Source organism: Zerene cesonia, chromosome 17, assembly GCF_012273895.1.
Source record: "Zerene cesonia ecotype Mississippi chromosome 17, Zerene_cesonia_1.1, whole genome shotgun sequence".
In the NCBI taxonomy this organism is placed as follows: Eukaryota; Metazoa; Arthropoda; class Insecta; order Lepidoptera; family Pieridae; genus Zerene; species Zerene cesonia.
The window spans coordinates 5,568,995-5,591,082 of NC_052118.1; the positions used below are offsets into that span (position 1 = coordinate 5,568,995).

The 22,088-nt window shown below is 33.4% G+C and overlaps 1 protein-coding gene across 1 annotated transcript in view; it reads left to right on the forward strand.

Moving 5' to 3' along the window:
- LOC119833233 (LIM domain only protein 3-like) overlaps positions 1-18,883 on the forward strand; it is a 30,112-nt gene extending 11,229 nt beyond the window's left edge. Inside the window, exons 2-7 of the mRNA XM_038357159.1 lie at positions 9,746-9,831; positions 15,003-15,240; positions 15,562-15,687; positions 15,789-15,930; positions 17,068-17,250; positions 17,424-18,883. Of these exons, the coding sequence (XP_038213087.1) occupies positions 9,786-9,831; positions 15,003-15,240; positions 15,562-15,687; positions 15,789-15,930; positions 17,068-17,220 (705 nt within the window). The 5' untranslated portion in view covers positions 9,746-9,785 and the 3' untranslated portion in view covers positions 17,221-17,250; positions 17,424-18,883. The remainder of the gene's footprint in view (positions 1-9,745; positions 9,832-15,002; positions 15,241-15,561; positions 15,688-15,788; positions 15,931-17,067; positions 17,251-17,423) is intronic.
- The last annotated feature ends 3,205 nt before the right edge of the window (positions 18,884-22,088 follow it).

The window sequence follows — 22,088 nt, forward strand, 5'->3', positions numbered from 1 at the left end:
CTAAACTCCGAGCATGTGTCTAATTATTTTGACATAATATGAATTCGTTTTGACTCGTTTAGTTTCATTTTAATGAAGCTAGAAATACTTGCGTATTTGTACAACTGGATCGATTTCAAAAATTCTTTCACCGTTGGTAAGCTATACTATTCCCGAGTGACATAGGCTGTTTCGTTTTCAAAAAAAAATCGGGATTCTTACTAAAACTTGAATAATCTAACCCAAGGTGTAATAAAAACTTTATTATGCCCGTTCGAAGCCGGGAAGGCCTGGTAGTTTAATAATAAGAGTAGATAAGAGATACCAATTGATACAACATAATATTTTATGTAAATAAAGTCGTTATTGGCAAATCAATTCAAGCAATTCTGATGAAACCGTCAAAAGCCAACTACATACTACGGCCGGCGTTTAAAATTCATTAGCGACATCTCAAAATTTTGTACGAGTCATTAGCATTTACACGATAATTGCTTTTCTTAACTGTGTGAATTGGATACAAATTATATTCTTCGTGTCTTTGAAACATTTAATGGACTCTGCATTTGGTTCATGTTAAATGGTGACAATCTGTGTGTTAAAATTTATTGTTATTGATTGAACAAAAGAATTGTCGCTTGTGAAAACTAAGTTCTTGAAATGTTTTTACCGTTGTATCACATCACTATATTCTTATACTACGACAGATACTATTTTATTTGCAAGCGTTTAATATGCAATATTTACAGTTATTAAATGATAGCTTAATTGTATATCTAGATTATGGTTCCTTGCGACTTGGTCATATGACATAAAATATTTTTTATAGTGTTTTCAATGCCATTCGATAATTCATTTATATTACGGTAAGTAAGTTAAGCTTCCATACGATGCAAATTCAATGATGTATGACTAAGCAATTATGTACGTTATGAAATATCTGATAAACAGCGACGCGCAAGATATGGCCCTCGTATCGATATATCACAAATTTGGACATCAGCATTCTGCTATTGGAATTCTGCAGATGACTTTCCTTCAGAATTTATACGAACTGCGAAACGAGCCAATCGTGGCAAGGATTTCGGACGGGATATGAGCTCAGCGATTCATTTAAAACGCTGAAATTAAATGTCTAGGAGATTACAGCGAGACCGTACTGGGATTACTTACAGATAACCAAGACGTATATTGAACATGCCTTGGCGAACTTCTATTAAACGCATATCAGCGATGACTATTAATCATATTTGAATCTCTTTATTGCTTATCTTTTCCATTATAAAACTAAAAAATATGTTATTTCGGTATGAATATGAAATTTAATAATAATATGTTTATTTTATCATAATATTTAAATGTTACGATGTAATCTGAAAATTTTAGATTTGATTTATGTAATTATCATTTATTAATAAAAATGTCCTTTCCGTAATATAAACTGTTAGTTTATTAATATATCATTTATTAATATCTTCTTACCATAACTTATCGATGAGTATCATATTTCCATGTTACGTATAAGTGGTATCGTTGGTTGTATACAGAAAAATATAATGTTATTCTTCAATTGACACTTGGGTAGCGGCTCAGGGTATGCTTTGTTATAGGATTAACATAACGCGGAAAGCGAGAGGCGCTACAATGACGATGAAAGTGAACTCATGAAACCGCTTCGTATTGCAGTCGACATGAATATAAGGGGCTTATACAAAGAGCGGTAGACATTCACACTTTATGAACGCTACTTTATCTTTGAAATAAGTTATTTAACATCATATACTTTAATTAACTCATGAGTTATGTTTCAAAACATTCACAGATCTTGGAAAACACCGAGATAAATTATGTATTTGCTTCATATTAATTGCCAGCTTATTCATAAATGTGGATACAACTTCCGCGATTAGCAGTATGGGTTATTATAAGTTTGACATAATTGATAGACGGCATTTTCATAAATTAAATAGTTTATAGGAATATTGGTTTTAAGTGGGTAAGTAGAAGGTAAATAGTTTGAACAGTTGTTACAAAATTATTGTAACATTTATACATTATGTATCAACGAATTTGTACATTAATTACAGAGGGTGTAAGTCGCCTTGAATTTCTTTCGAAAGTTAGTCACGAACCTCCATTGAGTCCAATTGAATCACGTCTTAATTACAAAACGGGTGAATATTTAATTAAAAACTTTCCGCACGCGAGTAATTCCTTATTCTACGTATACGAGATTGAGTCAGCGTCGATTCCATTTCTGTGTGAAGTCGACATTTAACAAAGCTTTTTTAATTGAACGACAACCGGCCCTTTGTAGCACTAAGTCGTTAAGTGATTCAGATTTGACGGTTGTTTTCGTTCAGTAACGATGGAAAGAAGTTTTTAATTAACTGTCCGATACTTCGATTAGCAGCGTATCGCAGTTCAATAAACTGTGCATTTTGATAATTTGTAATTATTTGTCATTGTGACATTTAAGAATCTTGTTCCTACTATAACTTCTTTTGTCACGTGAACAATATGGCTACTGTTTATTTCACACGGAGCACGAATGTGAAAACGGCGAATGTGTCGTCGGCTGATGACGTGATATTGCGCCATGAATTAGCATTGTAAATGCAATCACAGGTGTCAGCCGACCACTAGCGCGCGGAATTTATGCGCCCTCCGCATTGACCACTCCGAAAACAACAAATTACTGTCTATAAATAACAACTAATAGCCTATTCACCTCATCGAACCAAGCTATTTAAATTTTTCGCTACTACGCAAGTGGAATATATGTTTTATCTACATACCTACTGATTTCGTTGCCAAACACATAATGAATTAAAACGCTATTCCATTAGCGCTAATATGGAGCCATAAACGTAAAATAATATATTCATCATAATAAGCAAACATTTATGGGCAAAGACAACGCGACACGTTTCACATCAATCAGAATTAACGTTATAGAAACCGGACTTTTAATTCTATAAATGTTCAGCAAAAACAACCATTAATCGGATTAAACATACAGGAAACCAATTAAGGCTTTAAGTGCCGACAATGTTACACTACAACTAGGGAATGTTAGCTTTAAGCTCGCACTATTAAATCTCATTAAAATACTTAACTGGTAATGGTCACGCATACTCATTTATGTAACCCCACTTGACTTATAGTGGCCCATACTCCACATCAATGTTAAGAATAGCGCTGCAATCAACGCTGTGGCTGCACCATAATTTTAATTGCTTTATTTGAGAGTCTAATGGAATTTAATGACAGAAACTACGGTTATGGGCAGGCTTTTTGGTGTTTCGTGTAACGAAACAGTGGTAGCAGAACAAGTAATTAAAGGGTTTGACCACAAATTTTAATTTAAAGACGTACGGCATACTTCCGTGTTATGAGGTATAATTTGTGATTCATTGCATGCAAGTTATTAATAGGGCTTCACCGTCGTTGTAGTCATGACTTTAAATGATTGGCTTGTTTACACGCTACCTTTATTTGGTATCCGCAACGAAATAATCGAATTTTTATCTCGGCGCATAAATATTCATTTTCGGGACTGCACGTTGATGAAGCTATTTGTTCAATAACCTTCTTCAGCTGCGTGAAAGCCATGAGAATGTAAATAAAATTTATATTTTTTACACAATGTATCTTAAATCGTTGTATATTTTAAGTTGTTCCAACCTGATTTCAAATTATTTATGAATATATTGCATAAGATACTTCTACAGTTCTACGGCAAAAATGTTTATTAAATAATATAATAATAAATATTGTATTAATACAATCCGAATCACACCTGCGCAATTAATAACACAGCGGTACAATCGTATTCATAGTGACAGGTCTGTGCGATAAATTGTGCTTATTGTAGAGTTCAATTATCCGTAGATTGCACTCAAATTATAGAGAAAAGCATCGCGATATCGTTGTAGTTTCAACCTTACGCCTGTCTTTTGAGTTTCTAAATCGACTTTATTCAACACCTACATGAAATAAGCATCGTATAATTGATAAAATATTGAAATACATAGTATATGAATTTACTTTAACATTTAAACATGATTTACAGTTTACAGATTTAGTTGTTTCGTTTTTGTAATATAGCATGGACGTATTTTTTCAATACAAAATAAAAACCACATCAAAAATCCACATCCAAATCATGGGGCTCATTTATTGAGCCTTTTAAATGTTTAATGGCGATTATGTAGCAGTAAAGTAAAAGGGGGAAATGCACGCAAATTTTTTAAAAAGATTCCATTTTGTGAAATTAACATTAATCTATAATATGTAAATCGTACAGTAGAAATTTGGAAATATGTTCCAGTTCCTTTATACGGGATAATAAAAAGATTGAATAATGATTGGCTCGCGTTGTATTATACGAGAACATTGAATAATACGCGAACGATTGTAGATAAGATCAATCCGGGCACGCGACCTCGCGAGGCAATAAAGGTAATGTAGGCAAGGTATTTGCCAATATCGTCGTGGAGTGGTCCTCCCAAATATCTCGAGATTGTGTTCCCCCTACATAAAAATTGTTCCCGGATAGAGATACTACCCGGATAAATATTCAATTTCGGTACGGACGAAAAAGATTTGAAACCGTTGGTACCTGCTCGCGTTATTGGATGATAGCTTTTGGAATGGTATGGATAATCATATTCATAGTTTCTCGACTTGACAACGAGTATTTTTGCACTCCATTCGATCGAATTTGTCGTCGTTGTATCAGGTTATTATTATACGAGAAGTACGGTTATACGTCACAATAATCTATTGATTACATACTATGTTACAATATGTAGTTTAAAATATGTGAGCTATTCGAAGTAAAGTTTCTGTAGTCATCATTAAAACGGTTCAAAGCAATGTTTAAAAACAAATGTTCAGTCTTAATTATTCGCGTTAATCCAATTTACCTTTGGCATTACTTTTGTTAATTACTATAACTTCATTTGTATATTCGTTGGTCTTAATTAAATTTAAATTAGATTTGCAGGCTAGAAACGATTGTTAATAAATTATTTTTAATTAAAACTTCATGAAGCTGGATGAATAGTGTTATGATTTTTGTATTGGAATAAATATAGGTGAGTCAATATAAAATGATACTTGCACCATATCACATGCCGGTGATTGTCTTGACGGTTACAAAACGATATGTAGATGAAAAGGGCAGCTGAATGTAATACAATCGAGGAAAGCGATACTACCGACCGTAACAGAATAGCTACTAGGGTTGTCGAACAAAAACTTTCATATTGGCAACGTTAAATAGATCATTCACTTAGTAAACTATTATTTTCTTATTAGTTCTTATATAATAGAATCGCACTAATGTTTAAATCTTCTTCTGACAACAACGAACACATAAAAAATCGGTGTTTGTAATTATTTATGTAGATTAAACTAAACTTAAATAAAAAAGCAGTTATAGTCAAGCAATCATTTCTCAAATGTATAGAGATTTTATTAATTTAAATTCAAATATAATAAACTTTGAATACCGGTAAGTTTATAAGCTATTCCGTGGCATAATAACATGTTTATAAAACTAGTTAACGAGAAATGTGAAGTTTTATAGCGTATCGTGATGCGTCGCACACAAAGTATCGCATTGTTAGTAACCCTAATAGCATTGGGTGCGAGGCGAGGGGAGGGGAGGCCGGGTATTGAATGAGATTGCTTCTTACTTCGGCAAATGGATCACGTAGTGGATGAGATGTCACAGTGTTTTAAGATCCGACAAAATCGGTGGATCCGCATGCTTGTGGGCCCCTTTACAAACATAACAATATAACATATATGAGTATACGTTGTTGTTCCATGAAAAATTTCTATTTTATTGATAATAAGTTAAATTCAAAATAATCTAATATTATACGAACTACGTCCTGTGGTTTCAACCGCGTAAATGAGCTTCTCTTTTAAAATCCGATGTTCCCGTGGAATAAAAAGTAGCCAACGTTTTTTCTTATTACATCACCTGTTTCACAGCGAGACCCATCAAAATCAGTCTAGCTATTCGAGGTTAGAACAAACAAAAAGACATATAGACGATTTGAAAATACAAGTAAAAATTTTAATATTACAAATAGACACTCCAATTTTATTGTATAATATGTATACCACTAGTATACATATTATACAATATGAGTTTTAATGAAGAGATTCATCTCATTAGCGAAATTAATTTTGCGTAATAGATAAACGCATAACCTACATAATGAAGTAAATACATTTGCACGGTGTAATTGGGAAATTCTCGAGGCGGGAGCCATAGACGCGTCGGCGGTGGGCGGGCGCTGAAAAACAATTTCACGCCAAATCTTGGCTTGTGTTTTCCTATTTCCTTTTTATTTATCTTTTCGTCTTTTCTTTCGTCGAGAATCAATTTCACGGATGAGCGTCGCGATGATCTCAGTTCAAAAAGCGCGAGGGTTTCAATGTGTTCGTGTGCAGCCAAGGGTCAAGATTCGGCTCTCAGCAGCGACTGTCGTTCATTATACTCATTACATGATGATTATATTGTGCACGATAAATATACAATGCTTTATAATATTTTTTTTTTTAGGATCTCGACGTTTTATATGTTATTTATAGAGATCACGTTTTTTTTGCAATTTTTAAGGCCATAAATATTTCGTACAGAAAATTTAACGTAACAGTATTTTTTACTTTGATGTTTAATACGTCATATTAAGTGTTCAAACACTAGTAGTACGATTCATCCCAAGCATAAAATATTGTTAGCTCTGTAAATTAAGAGCCAACATCTAAAATTGGAGTACAAAGCGCTTACAATATAATAAAAGGAAATAAAAAAGAAATATCAAAGTGTTATTATACCGTATTGTGCATAGTGTACAACTAAGTACTGAATAACAGTGATTGTTTTGGCGCCCACCCAGATGGCATTGCGTATTTTGCTGACACGCGATTGTTTTGTTTTATAAAGAGCACGATTTAAACGCTTTTAACGTTCGTTTGAGTTTTGATATTATTACATAAATAACGGTAATTAAATTTTTAAACGAATAAATAAATATACGCTTTTTTTAAACATAATTTCGTCCTTAAATGTTAATATCTATACATATGATCATGAGTTACATGTAGCTACTAAACTATTCAAAACTGTCTAAACCAAGCGCTGAAACTCCTGAAATTGACAATTTTACGGACGGTTTATTTCCGGACACCGAACTTCCTTGCTTGGTTTGACCTATACAACCTCCCCATCTGCAACCCTTTTCGTAATTTTATACTAAAATATCTTTTGCTTTTATAGAATTCATTTCAATTCATTTCATAAAATAAACAAATAATATATACAATAAACAATAACATTCGATATTACAGCACAAGCTATTTCAAATCAATGCCACACATTTACGAAGTGGTACATAAAATTTACATTGTATGTAAGTATCTTAAGCGAAAGCTTCCCACTTAAAAGCTCTACAAATGCACTGAAAGCTCTTTCGCGCACTAATCCCAAACCTTTTAGCTGCAATCAAAAGCCCGGAGCGCTCAACGCGACGCGAGCCGACGTGATGCTTGTGGAAGCGTCTAGGAATTTAATTTACATTTTTAATTACGTTAAATTTTGTTCGAAAAGCTTTCACGGAATGGGAGTTTTCTTGATTAGAGTTCAGCTTTCGCTGAAGTTTGAGATTGATTAGTGGAGGTTTAATTGCTCGCTACCGTTGAATAATGAATTCGATCAGTGGAAAGTCAGAAGGGCGCGCCTAACAAATTAGTTTTTCATTATCAGGCGAAAGTATTCAATTTCATGTAAATAAACACGTTACGGTTAAGTAAATATTTAAAATTTAAATACGTTTTTCTGCAATGGTAATGTCCATTATATGCCACGCGATGAGTAACCACGTAATTGATGGTTGGGGTGAATTTTAACGTAATGTTGCTTAATTGATCACGTTGATAACGCGGTTGCTGAATGTACCTAGGTGTAGATAGTCGCCACAGGACCCTCCGTAATGACTAAATGGGCTTCTACCGCAGTCCCCAAATTGCATATATATATTGTTTACTTTACGAGTAATTTCATTTATTAAGTTTAATCAGTAAATTATAAAGCATAGGCATATAACTTCTATTTATTTCTCATGGACACACAAACAGGACACATTTAGCATAACTTGCAACTTCTATAAACTACACTGATATTTAAAGATCATGGCACTCTTGTTGAACTCTATGGCCTCGTGTATTTAAACTAAATAGTATTATCATAAAATGCTTTAATGGATGTTGATAAATCGAAAGGGCACAAAAGAACCGTGTTGTATCTGACGTAAAAGCGAATAAATAAGAGACTTCCGCGAAGCACTCTCGGTGAGAACAAGTCGAGAGCCGGTGATGTACGATTTGACATAGAATATTTTATTCGGGCTTGGGACGTTGCCATCCATTCCACTTATCCTGGCGCTCTGTTGAATTTTTGACACGTCGACGAAAAGCTGTCCTTTTTAGCCCCTGGTTTAGTGTGACAGTTGCCTTTAAATTCGTATTATGGATTAAAGGGGACTGTGTCATGAAAGGAACTTGTCACTCGCACTGGAATTATATCATTTTAAGACTTGATGAAATGTTTCAACGTCATAACTGACGACATTGCCACAGTTTATTTATAAAATCATAATTTCTATTATTCAAAATCAATTCTATAGTAATAGAGAAAACTATTAAGTTATCACAAAAAATACAATAAGTTTGGCTCATTGGTACACGGCGCAGCTGCTTATATCTTCGCCCACCAATCGGACAGAATCCGGCGCACAGCAATCCATATTAGATTTGCTCGCTCTCTCATATCCATTCTGAGATGTTCATATTTTATTGAGGCCAATAAAACGGATTCATGAATATGAGAAATGCATAACGAATACCATATTTATGGATTGAGGCGCGCTCGCTTCGCCGCGGATATGTCGCGAGTAATTTGATAGCTCTGCCTTTGTAACAGGTGCTGATCGGATTTTCGATTTGACAATGAAATTCATTATATTTGATAACTCCCCTTTTAAAATGCTTTAAGGAAATATTTTTACTTCCATGGGTAAAATTTTAGTAATCTCAACATAGTACTTATAATACATTCTATTAATATAAGCAGCATTATTAAAAGCACGTATCCGTCATCATAAAATACAAGAAACAATAAGTGGGATAGATAACCTCACTAGATAGCAGCTGAACTATCAACTCGCAAGAGTTATTAGTGCCTCCTTCGAGTTTCAATTTACAGCTTGCATGGACGTTTCAACCTTTAAGGGAGATACTTCTAGCTCTAGCTTGTTATTTACATAATCATTTGAAAATGGACCTTGTATCCTTGATATACAGAACAATGAATCTGCATGTCGGCTTATTCCTAGTTGTTTTATTTAAAAGAAACCTTGACGTTAGCACAGAGAATTCAATTTTGAATGATTTTCTGCGACCACTGTTGCCGTTTGACGGCATTTTGTCGGAGTAATAAGGTCTCGCATGGAGTGGACGTAAGGAGAGGATATCGTTTATTCTAATGAGGTTTCACTGTGAGACGCGTGCTCGCCGTGTCCGTCGCAAGTTGCTGTTGAATAGACTTGAGCCCTAGCTCAAATGTTTTTTTAAGAATAACTTCCATCACATATGTTTGATATTTATATACACTTAATGTTAAAATAAAACAATAAATTTAATTGTTAAGAGTAATCACTTCTAAAGAAATAATCTATTGTTTCAGAAAAAAATCTCCTGTGTAATGTCCGAGTGACGGTTCAATCATGATTCGTGATCCGCCTGCCATGCATAAACCTGATAATTCAACAAGTAAGTAAAAATAAACGAAACGCAATTTTTAAACATCTTCGAGATCATTCTAATAAGGAACTATTTTCATATTAAGTATACATCTAAGCGAATACGTTTTAACTTGTACAAAAACAATAATATAAATGAAGCAATCTTGCCTTCCGTTTAACATTTTATGTGAATGACAATTGCCAAATTCAAATAACAAGAAACAACTTTTCCAATTTCGCTGACGTAATTTTTTTATAATATTAGGACAAACAGGTCGTGAATAAAACGGGAAGGGTTGTGCCATAAACCGCCCAGGAACGTCCGTCGCGATATTAAAAAGGGGACGAACGATATTGCAATATCACATTTATGCGAAATGTCCGACACCCAGATCGTATTGATAAAAATAAGCGAAATTTTATTGTGGTCCACGACGTACCCTCAGCTAATTTATTATAACAAGAAAGTTCCTGAAAAAATGTCTTAAGTATAGAATAACTTCAATAAATACGGAATTAATTTTCCAATTCCTATGCATTTTAAAATATGATTTACGTATTAAAAAGCCCCACGATTCAAATCCGCCGCACTTTATGACAGCCTTATCGTAATCAAAATCTTGTTTTGTGTTACTACAGCTATTAAGCGATTCGTTGAGATGGAAAATCGAATATCTTAGTGAAGCATTATATTTTCTGGATATCAACTTCTGAATAATATAAAAAATTTTATAAGTCAATATAAAGTGTTTTAGGTGACGGAACATGTAGTTCTTTGTTTTTGGGATGGATATATTATATGCCCAAGAGAAAGACTCCAATTTGTTCGCAATAATAATGCATCGAGTTCACATGAGCGCCGGATGCAGAAGCAATGGCGGAAAATTGCGGAGACATCGGTACGAGAATAAGCAGAGCGGGTATGATGTGGAGCGCAAACGTGGCGCCCGCGGCTCTGGCCTGCCCTGATAAAATTTATGGCCACTTCCCCTTTAAAACAATATTGAGGGCTCAGTTGGGATTTATGTCTCGCCGCTGCTGCAGCGACTCAATTTATTCTTCAATTTTTCATACAATAACTCACATACGTATTACGAGTGATGGATGAAAAGGACTAACTTTCGGGCTTTAATAAGAGCCTCCAGATGCGAATCTCCAAATTGGCTGAAGTTTATTGCCCACTTATGTCAGGCTTAAGTTGCGCTCGGAGCTTTTTCTCTTGGAAAATAATATATGACGTTGATTGTTTTGACTTATTCAACGTTTGATTGAGCTCACCTTCAATATCGTATGCGTTCATAGACTGAAATAAAATCTATGTTTTATACCTGTTTCATTAAAATTTTGTGAAGTTACAGTTTTTATTTAAATCACTGAAATATCCGAATACAACCATTATCACTTACAAATGTAATCAAAAGCAATTCAAAGAGTTCTGCCTCGTTAGAAAATTAAAAATATAACAGCTCAAACAGAATACTCTTTCCTTAGAAATCATTTACCATTGCTATTAGGCTTAATTCAAAAATTAATTTAAACTTTCACAAGGTTGAACCGGGAAGCGAGCTTGGCGTAAAGGCAATATCAATTTCATAATTTTAATTAAAAAAAACTTCTCTGATGACAGTCTCGTACTTTTTAATGACAAAAAATATTACCGTCGGAGAATCGGGGTAGATTGGAATATTCAAAAGACAAGAAACAAAATTAAATTGTTTATTTAGTAAAATATTAATTAATGTATTAATTACTATAGTTATAATTCCTAGACACAGTCAACATTATAGTAATGATGTAGATAAATCTGAATTTATATGTGCTCCTGTGGTCTCCAGCCCGCGGCTTTTCGATTGAAGTCCGAAACTCTCATCACAGAGTGACACTGTGACACATTAACATACAGAATGCATCTATAAACATTGTTACACACTTTATAAAGCGGTTTTAATACAAATTTATAAAAACAACATAATAGTGCTCATTAAAATTAAGATCATTTTAAATATTGTTGATTCTGTGAAGCTAAGTCACTCATAATCACGGCAAAACAGATGCAAGTATTATGTATTTAATATCTGTGACAAAAGTATTCGCCTCTTATTTGTAGAAAGTATAACATTATTCAGAAAGAGCATCGTGTTATGTTTTTACGTGCAACTCATTGTAAAGGCAAAACCCGCATTTGGTTAAATCTAATTACAGCCCGCATAATGGATATCGCAACAACGCAATCAACTCCATTGTTTAATGAGTGACCGACAAGTGAAACTAAATATACCATGAACGCATTTGATATTAAACTCTGACCGCATAATTATTGTAATGCCGTTATTATATTATAGTTTGTTTTAGTTAATTGTATGTGACAGCTCTTAATTGTGTTTGGTTAACTAATAGTATTTATGCTTGTCAAGGACTTCGTTAATTTACTCATTTATTGATTTCAATCTGCTGATATTATATTTAGACGATTTGAATTAAAGCTCATGGAATGTAATAAATTCTTGAGACGCGATCCTACATTACTATCTACATAGTTATGTAATAATTGAAAGAGATGGAAGTGGTTGATATTTCTAGAACAAAAGAAATAGTCAATTAAAGAGTAATCATCATAGTAAATAATATATGTTCTGCACTAACTACAAAAAATATGTAAGCGCACACATTTAATAACAATGGATAAGTACTGTAAGAGTGTAACTTTGTAACATAATAGAATTACAAACGATGAAAAAAATTAATTAGTTACAAGAAATGCACTGTTATGTTCTTGAAGTGCGCATTGTCCGATATGCATTATCATAGTGTAAATATTTCCCATAGATGCCTTTTGTGGTTTAAACACATTTCATACCATACATGCGTAGAAAATATCTCCGTTATAAACGTACATTGACTATTCATCACATACGTGCCTGTATGGGAAGGCGAAGTTAATTGCGAAACGCAATAAACGATTGTAAATTGCACGGAATGATTGTGGAGTGGTCGTGATGCGGGTTCATTACAATAACCTGCCATTTAATTGAATCCAAGGAATGTTACCCACTGTGGAGACACGCATGTATTGCCATTTCGATACATCACTGTTGCTAATATTCACAGGTGCATAGGTAGATTCTGTAATTTATTTAATTATACCGTTCCCATTGAAATTGGTTTAGATATTTAATTTTGTAATAAAAGTCATTGTAAAGGTGATTTACCTACGTAATTGATACATTACTGTGTAACTACACTTACCATATATATACACATTTATATTAACATGCAAAAACGTTTTTCCAATGCGTTACATGTTGCTATTTTTTAAATAAAATAGTTTATATATCCTACAATAAAATCGATAAATGAAAAGAACATAAGATAATATTATAATGACTACTATCAGGATCAGCTATACTATACAGTATAGTATTATGTTATCTGTGACAACAGTAAACGTGATTGGCACGAATAATAATACAACTAAAACATCAACACAATAGCATTATCGATACGATCTGAATCACAACTTCTGCATGAACGAGTCTGTACAGCGCCATTACTGATGTAGTCGTTAGAATAACGTGCCAATCCATAATTACAAAATTAGCAACATGCGTGGCCCAAAATGGACATAACACGCCAACAAGTGCATCAAACGGAGCCAACCCCGACATTCTTTCGATACGGATTCCAACACTGTTGTAAAAAACTGCCCGTTTTAATCCGAGCAATCTCGCAGTATTAACACATTTCCGAGAATGAAATGTTAATATGACTTATTTATTAGCTACATAAACTCTTTAATAAAAAATACTTATCTACCATGCGCACGTAGCGCGTAATCTCACTGTAAAGAAGCTAAAACATAATTTCATACATAATTAATTTTTACAGTAAGATGTATGATTTATAGTATAATATTTAGTCAAATATTCTTTGTTTACGTACTCTAATTAAAGAGATATAAATTAAAACGACTACAAAATAAGCCAGTGCTAGCGTGTGGGCGGTCGTTCGTTCGCTCCCCGCGGCTTACTAATTGCGAGTTGCGACACCCAAAGGCTGTAAGTCATCTTTATTATTTTATTATTAACGATCCGTCATTAATATACTCCAATTAACTTTATTGTCACGACGTCGGCTCAAATAAACGCGATGTATCGGTGGTGGACGATGCGCAAGTGATCGATTGCGATGAGTTATGTCCACTTAGTTACCCTTTCAATTGGATCCTTGATTGGTTTGACGTGCACACCATTATTATGAGGACGGTGCGTCGATAAATTGGAAATGATTGTTTACTAACGGCGTATTTATTTTGTACATTATTTGTATTCACCACTTCTAACACGGCGGCACGTATTCCTTTGTAATTTCAATAAACACACGCAAGATACGCTAATGGAAAAGAAAGTTCAGTCGCTATTTGCAATCAAATTATATTGATTTTAATAATCTCCGTATTATATTACATACGTTGTGTTATATTTAAACTAACAGATGCCATTTAAACAAATTAATGGCTTTGATTAGCATTAAATGTTCATTTACGTTGTAGTTTCCATACTAAATGTAAATGATATCATATTAATTTACAGATAGGTTCACAACATTCATTGGTTTAAGTCGCTGAAGTAATTACAGCTCTGACTAATAATAGATGCCATTCAAGGTAATTTGAGGCTGCTTTCTGTTCAAACTTTATATTATTTCAGTTTTGCAACTTTTTTTGCATGAGAAAAATGTGCATCTAAGTGACGTCAACAACTACTAACAACGTCACGGCGTGCGCGTCTGCTCGAATTAATTGACGCAATTACGTAGCATAAAACGTTTGTGCTCACATAAATGCAATAATGAGCCGCGTATTATGAACAATTATAATTATATCCCAGTGTGTAGCGAAACAGAATGCATTAGATACCGCCTCGACCTCTTAGACATCTAAATTAATGAGTTACGGCTTTGCAAAACTTAGCTATGATGTTGCAATTAGATGAGAATTATAACCTACACTTAATTTGTTTCTTTATTACTACAGTAATTAATATGTTCATACGTCCACGACCACATACATTTATTTATTAAAAATGAGAATATTTTTTTTTTCTTCCAAATTAGATCTGAGTACACAGGAGGAAACACAAATCTGAAGTAAAATCTAAAATTTGAGTACAATGAGTACTGATTAGTTGAATTTGTTGATAGGTCAGCAAGAAGAAAACAAATATGGACTCAATAGCAGCGTTGCGGGGAATACTGGTGGAGCGAGATTATGCGCGCAGTGCGGTAAAGTCATCACCGAGAGATTCCTCTTGAAGGCGATGGAAAGGTTCTGGCACGAAGACTGTCTCAAATGCGGCTGCTGTGACTGCCGCCTTGGCGAAGTTGGTTCCAAATTGTATTATAAGGCCGATCTCATGCTCTGCAAAAGGGATTATCTTAGGTAAATGAAAATAACATAATTAAAATACTGTATTTATAAATTATATTTCCAATAGTAGTTATTGAAATGCTTACACTGCTTTATTTTCGAGACACTTGAATTAAATAGGTACTGTGTTTTAATATTATACCTACCTCCTTATTAAAAAGTGATATATAAACTATAAAAATTAACTTTAATGAAGACAAATTCTCTGAAATTGAAAACCTGTAAACTTTCATAAAATTTTCTCCAAGATTTCATCTTATCTTTTCCTTCCATCAAGATCGCCCGCATACTCGCTAATGTTTCTTAATTCTAAAATAATTATATTTGATTCAGGTTATTCGGTGCTACTGGCAATTGTGTGGCGTGCAATAAAGTAATTCCCGCCTTTGAAATGGTTATGCGAGCGAAGAGTTTTGTTTACCATTTAGAGTGTTTCGCTTGTCAACAATGCAATCACAGGTAATTGGTCGTATATCTTACAAAAGTTTATGTATTTTTTTAATTAAAAAACTGTTCATAAATTGTCAATTTTTAAAAATATCACGTCAATTATTTTTTAGGTTCTGCGTTGGTGACAGATTTTATCTGTGTGACAACAAAATACTTTGCGAATATGATTATGAAGAGAGGCTAGTTTTTGCCAGCATGGCTGCTAATCCAAGCGGCTTAGCTCACATCCGGCGACAAGTAAGCGGACTCCAGGTGATTACGCAAACAAACATTATTTATCCTCTTCCATAAATTAAGAGACTAGAGGCAAACATCATCGCTATCGGTGGTGCGCTTATAATAAGATTAAAATCATAGATTATATAAGGAATTGCGACAGGTGCCCAATAAATTAAGTTATTTATTATGTGATAGTTTTAAATAGTTACCTCTGCTGTTTATGTGTAAACGTAGCTATGCGTTTTAACATTAACTATTATGGTAAATGTTCATAGAACGTGTGGAAGTAATTTGCATTTCTAATTATTTTTTGTAGTTAATAGTAATTTATAGTGTACAACTAAATATACTATTTATACACAGACAATACCATACTGTCAATTCTCACGAATCGACCACCCGCTGGGTTCCAAACAATTATTAGTGCTTTAGCGCTTACGTGGAACAATATTGTTTGTGAGACTCGATACAGCCGAAGCCTATTGGTGTAAGATTAATATTGTGAATTTAATAGTCGATAACCAACGTTATTATCTCGGGAACGGAACATTCGACAATTAACGTTATTATATGCATATTTATCGATTTAATACGCACTCAGTTATTACGCGGTTTGCAATTTACGAGCATTACAGATTACACCATGTTGTTTATTTGAACGAGCTAAATGTATTTGATGAAGTTATATATTATGACGCATATAACGTTTCATACTGAATAAAGGGCACGTGAAAAAATAGGCCCGTGAAGTAAATAACTCCCGCAAGGACACTGTTAGTGGGAGATTCTATCTCCACTTTATTATGTTTCTTTTGTGATCATTAATCTTTCTCGTACGAACGCTTGTCGGAATGCGAATGTGGGGGAATCTATTTCATTTTATGAGCCGCGTGAGTGGAGGGGGACCCATTCAGCCGCACGACATTTCTAATCGACTTTTTGATTGCGCTCACCATACTTAGAACTTGGATGTAATGGAGTAGTATTCTGTTTTCATAAGTATTTTATGTTTGCCGCTATTCGTCGAGATAAGCTGTTTGCACTTCAAAAGTTCCGAATACATTATTAGGCAAAACATTGTATCAATGCACAATTGTAATAGATGCAAGATATGCTATGAAAAAGACAAAAATAAAAATTCCGATGAAAGTAACGTAATCTCTTTTTCAGTCTCCCAGCGGTGGTTACGTAGGCGGTGCTGCGTGCGCAGGCAACGTGGCGGCTATAGTGGAGAAGGACAACGGTGGCTGTGCAGGCGCAGACGACGCCTCCAGCGGTTACGGCAGCCCGCCCGACCCAGACGTGTGTGACGCGGCGCGATGACCGATGATGCCGCGCCGACATCTTGCCTCGGTTGGTTTTGCACCTTGAGACTAAAGCAATTTCACAAAATATCAAATATATGATTATTAAATGCTTAAGAATAATCACAATAAGTATTATATATATTTTTTAATAAATACATAATTCACGTCTTGTTTAATCGTTTGTGTTAATTTTAACAATCCTTTTCTATTTTGCAACAGGTGAAACCGCACTGAGAGAAGCGGGACGGCGCACTGCTGTATGAAATCCGCAAAACATTACATCATCAGCCAATTGAAGAAATTAGTTGCAAAATTATTACATTCAAAATAGAAACAGTACATGTAATAAAATCAGTACATCGCGTTTTTTTTTCACGTATTGAAAGTTATTCTTTCAATAACTGCATTTGGCATTAAAGACAAAAATAAAATTTAAGATGTATGAGACATATTTGTAAAACCGGCTAAGTGCAAAATTACATCATTGTATTACGACGAACATGCTTTAAAAGCACCGCAGGAGTACATTAGGCTAGAGTCAGGCCATGGATCCGGCCACTTTAGAAAATGTCCGGGATGAGTCGCGATAACGTTGTCAGAACACGATATTTCCATTATGTATACGATTTGAGTCTACATGTTAAGATAGCTTCGCGTGGGTAGGGCGCGAACTATTGCTTGTATGGTAAAACGTCTCGCGCTTAGCCTCTTATCCACTCTGAGTATTTACCTATAATACGGAAATAATTAGGTGCATATATTATTATGGTTTAAGTTAAGATACTTTATCTTCATAATAGAGAACTTTCATACAACGAGTCAGGTCCACAAAATGTAATTAATTGATGAAATCGATCTCATTGTTATGAAATTTATGTACACTAGTGTACCCAAAGTTGTTATCATACAAGGTATGAAATTTTGCTGCGGATATAATTTACTTTTATTTCATTATAAATTGTTTAGGTAGATATTATGTTTATGTTGTTTTTGCCAAAGATAATTTGTCCTTTCAAGGATTTATCTTCACATGTAAGATATTTTTTTTTTTTGTTTATTAGATAATGCCTGTATTGGTACTCTGAAGTGGTGCAATGGTATGTAGATAAGTATAATTGTATAAATATTAGAAATAATAGGTCGACTATAACTTACGTTTCTTGCGCCATCGCTTTATTAAAATGTTAAGAATGTTAATAAATCAGAAATGACATTTGTTGTTGTAAATGTAAATACATAAACATTTGTTTATCGAATGTGCGTGTTCCAACTTGAGCAAGCGGATGCCATTAAAGTATGTTATATATAAATATTACCCTACTTTGCATTATTTGATTTGCAGAAAGGTTTTCAAATCAAAATAATTATTTAAACATATATAAAAGCCGAATAATTTATTGGCACACGTTTGCTCTTACGTTGGGAATTACAGCGTAATAACTCCACAACATGAAGTATGCTTCACTTTCTTTGATAACAAAATATTGTTGGAAGTTAATGAAAGATGTATTTATGTAAAAATTGAGCTGTCGTTATTTAGATGTAATTAAATAGGTTTAAACGTTTTGTCTATCACTTAACGATATAGAGAGTAAATATATAAAACTTTCTCAAACATCGACCGATACAATTTCATTTCGTCTTTATTCTGTAAATAAATATATTTATTTAAACTGAAATGTGTTTTAATTTGACGTCCATCCAATGTTTTATTAAAAGTTCAGTCAGTTCTAGAATAATTGTAAATTACGTTCAAGATAATGGAGCCATTTATGTTTCTATCTGCTTTGTTTGCGGAATAAAGTCAGTCCGACTCAAAAAAGCTATCAAATAAAGAAATTCACCTAAAACTTCCGATACTCTTACGTACATTTAAGTTATTTGGGGTTTTGAAAGTTAAACACACTTTGGCCTTTGCGTAGGTACCTACTATGCTAATTGGCTAATGTTGTGAGTTCGAAGAGTCTGACAACAATAATCTTTTAAAACACTTAAAAATACATCAAGTTGTTAAACAGTCGCGTTTTTAACCCACCCAAAGAAACATATTGACATGTCACAAAAAATAATTTATAACAGGTAACAACTGGTTTGCTTTCTTTTTTTGACGTTTTGAATTTTTTTGGGCAAAAAATAGCATGATTTGAATATTTAAAAATACTTTTTAAAATATGTTTAAAAATTAATATACGAACATGTAATTAACACTTGCTTTTGTTATTCTAAAAATGCTTTGTTCGATATAAAAAGTTTCAAATATATGATATATATCTATAACAGTATATAAATGATTTATGTACCACGGATTTCAAGAAGCCATTTAATTTCATTTAAATACAAAGGAATGAAGAATGCTAGGGATGTTTAAACGGTCTGATGTTTGGAATACATTTGAGAACACAAATTCAAACATGTGTGTTTTATTCTTCATAATTAGGTCGCTAACGTGTTTTTATTGCTTACCGCGCTCGTTGGGAATGTCCATAAAATTCCCTACAACAAGACGCATTAACGAGCGTCGTTTAGTTGTTTGCTGTTTAAATAAGAGCAGTAATGTAATTTTAATGAGCTCACAAAAATGTGTGCGTATTTCTGTGTAACAAGCGACGCCGGCGCACACTATAATGACGCCAGTCGTCCGTGTGTTTTATTTACTTTATTTTAATGGAGCAGATATATATGAAATATCTTATAGGATATTTATTAAAACTTCATTCGATCTCGATACCATGAGTTTGGTTGAGAGAACATAATCATTTTACATGTGTTTAAAGAATAATAAGGATCGTGATAATTCAATAATAAATAAAGATCAAGAGATGCTAAAAATGTTACCGCATAAAAATAATAGAATTCGCTTGAGTTATTATAACACGAGAAGCACGCTCGCCCGTGAAAATTCACTTAAACTTTTTAATTAAATTTCAGATTTTTCTCTGTAAAGAATCTTATCCCGAGGCTTTATTGAAAACGTTGTATTAATTAGTCCGTGTGCTGACAGCTAATGACCGTTGTAATCGACTTTCGCGCTGCGACGACGAACTAAAGCACTCTACAGTATAATACTCACTAATACATAAAATAATATAAACAGAATATTAGCAGGAAATAAATAGAAAGTTAAAACTTAATTTGCACATCCAATTATATACGAATATTATTCGCACGGCTTTATGATGCAACGAAATTGATGACCACGTCAAAGAAGTCTATAATTTAAAAATTTTACATAATTTATGCATGTTTACAACGATGATCTAAATACTTAGCGGATGATGTAAATGAAGATAATAAAATTTTAATTTATTTAAATATCTGTTCATAGATTAGTAGATCGCTTCATTCAATATGATGGAAACATAAATAAACTAATAAAATTAGTTATTTTAGTATATGTCGTCCATTTATTGAAGATTTAAGCATTAAATATACATATATTTTGGTATGTGGGATTTTCGGGGTAAAAATCTATGACTTTTCTGGTATCTCAAATTTTATTCAAATCAGTCATCAGTGGCTTAGGAGTGAAGAAGATTCAGACAGACTGACTGAGTTACTTTTGCATTTATAAATTACTAGCTGCGCCCCGCGGTTTCACCCGCGTAAGTCCGTATCCCGTAGGAATATCGGGATAAAAATAGTTGCCTATATGTTATTCTAGTTATCCAGCTATCTACGTACCAAATTTCATTGCAATCGGTTCAGTACTTTTTGCGTGAAAGAGCAACAAACACACACACATCCTTACAGACTTTCGCATTTATAATATTATTAGGATGATCTTCAGTGGGGTGTGCTATTTTTTCCGGTACGAGATAGCCTGTTTACGTCATTTTTAGATCGTGTTGAATTATTTTATAATTATATGTTATAATACAGTCGAAGATAAAAGATAAAACATGGCGGATAAATCACATGGGCGGTGGTAGCGCTTACCATCAGGCGACCCACCAGCTCCGTTGTCGACTGTGACATAAAAAAAAAAAATAAAAATAAAAGAAACAATCAATAACAATTTTCGTTTAAATAAGTACAAGAGGTAACATATTGTAATGTTATGTATAATAATTCCTATACTAAAACGAAAATTTTGTAAATTATAGTGACGTAAGCATAATGAAACGACACTCACCGATCTTCACATAAGGCGCTACGTTAAGGGTGTATTATAAAGTTGCAAAGAACTTTTCGTCTAATCATTTAAATAAACGAAGTCGCATCATTATGTCGGATCTAAGGTTCGAACAAATTGCCAATTAGAGGCGCGTTGGCTGGCCTTCGAGCTTCGAGTCGATGGTGGATGTAAGCATTGTTGAGATGACGTACCTTTAGTGAATCTTTCTTCTTACAATGACGCCAGTAGGTACTTATGATCATACATTTCGTTATTTGATTTAATGTTTGTTTATTTGAGACGTTTATGATTACTACAAATAGTAATGATGATTAGTAAGTGTACTGCTTACGTTACGTACGTTAACTTATATTTTTAAACTTAATCTTGTTATTTATACTAGTTGTTAAAGTCCAATAAAATCCATATATTTATAAAAAAGTGATCTGCTGAGATAATTGACACTTTTTAGCATAATTCTTACGAGTATATATTTTTTGTAATTTGAACAACAAGATTGCAGTTAAGCAGAACTTATAAGAACTGTTATAGCGGCCATAAGAAAAAGCAAACTTTGTTTGTTTGTGATTATGTAGTGCTTATAAACTGTACTCTTACAATGAATTGAAATGCGTTTTTATTGCAAATTATCATAATATGTTCCATACTAACAAAAAATATTTTCAAATTAATTAAAATGTACCATTTTACAAAACAACACAAAACATATACGACACAAATCTAAAAATATAGTTATGTGCAATATTTAA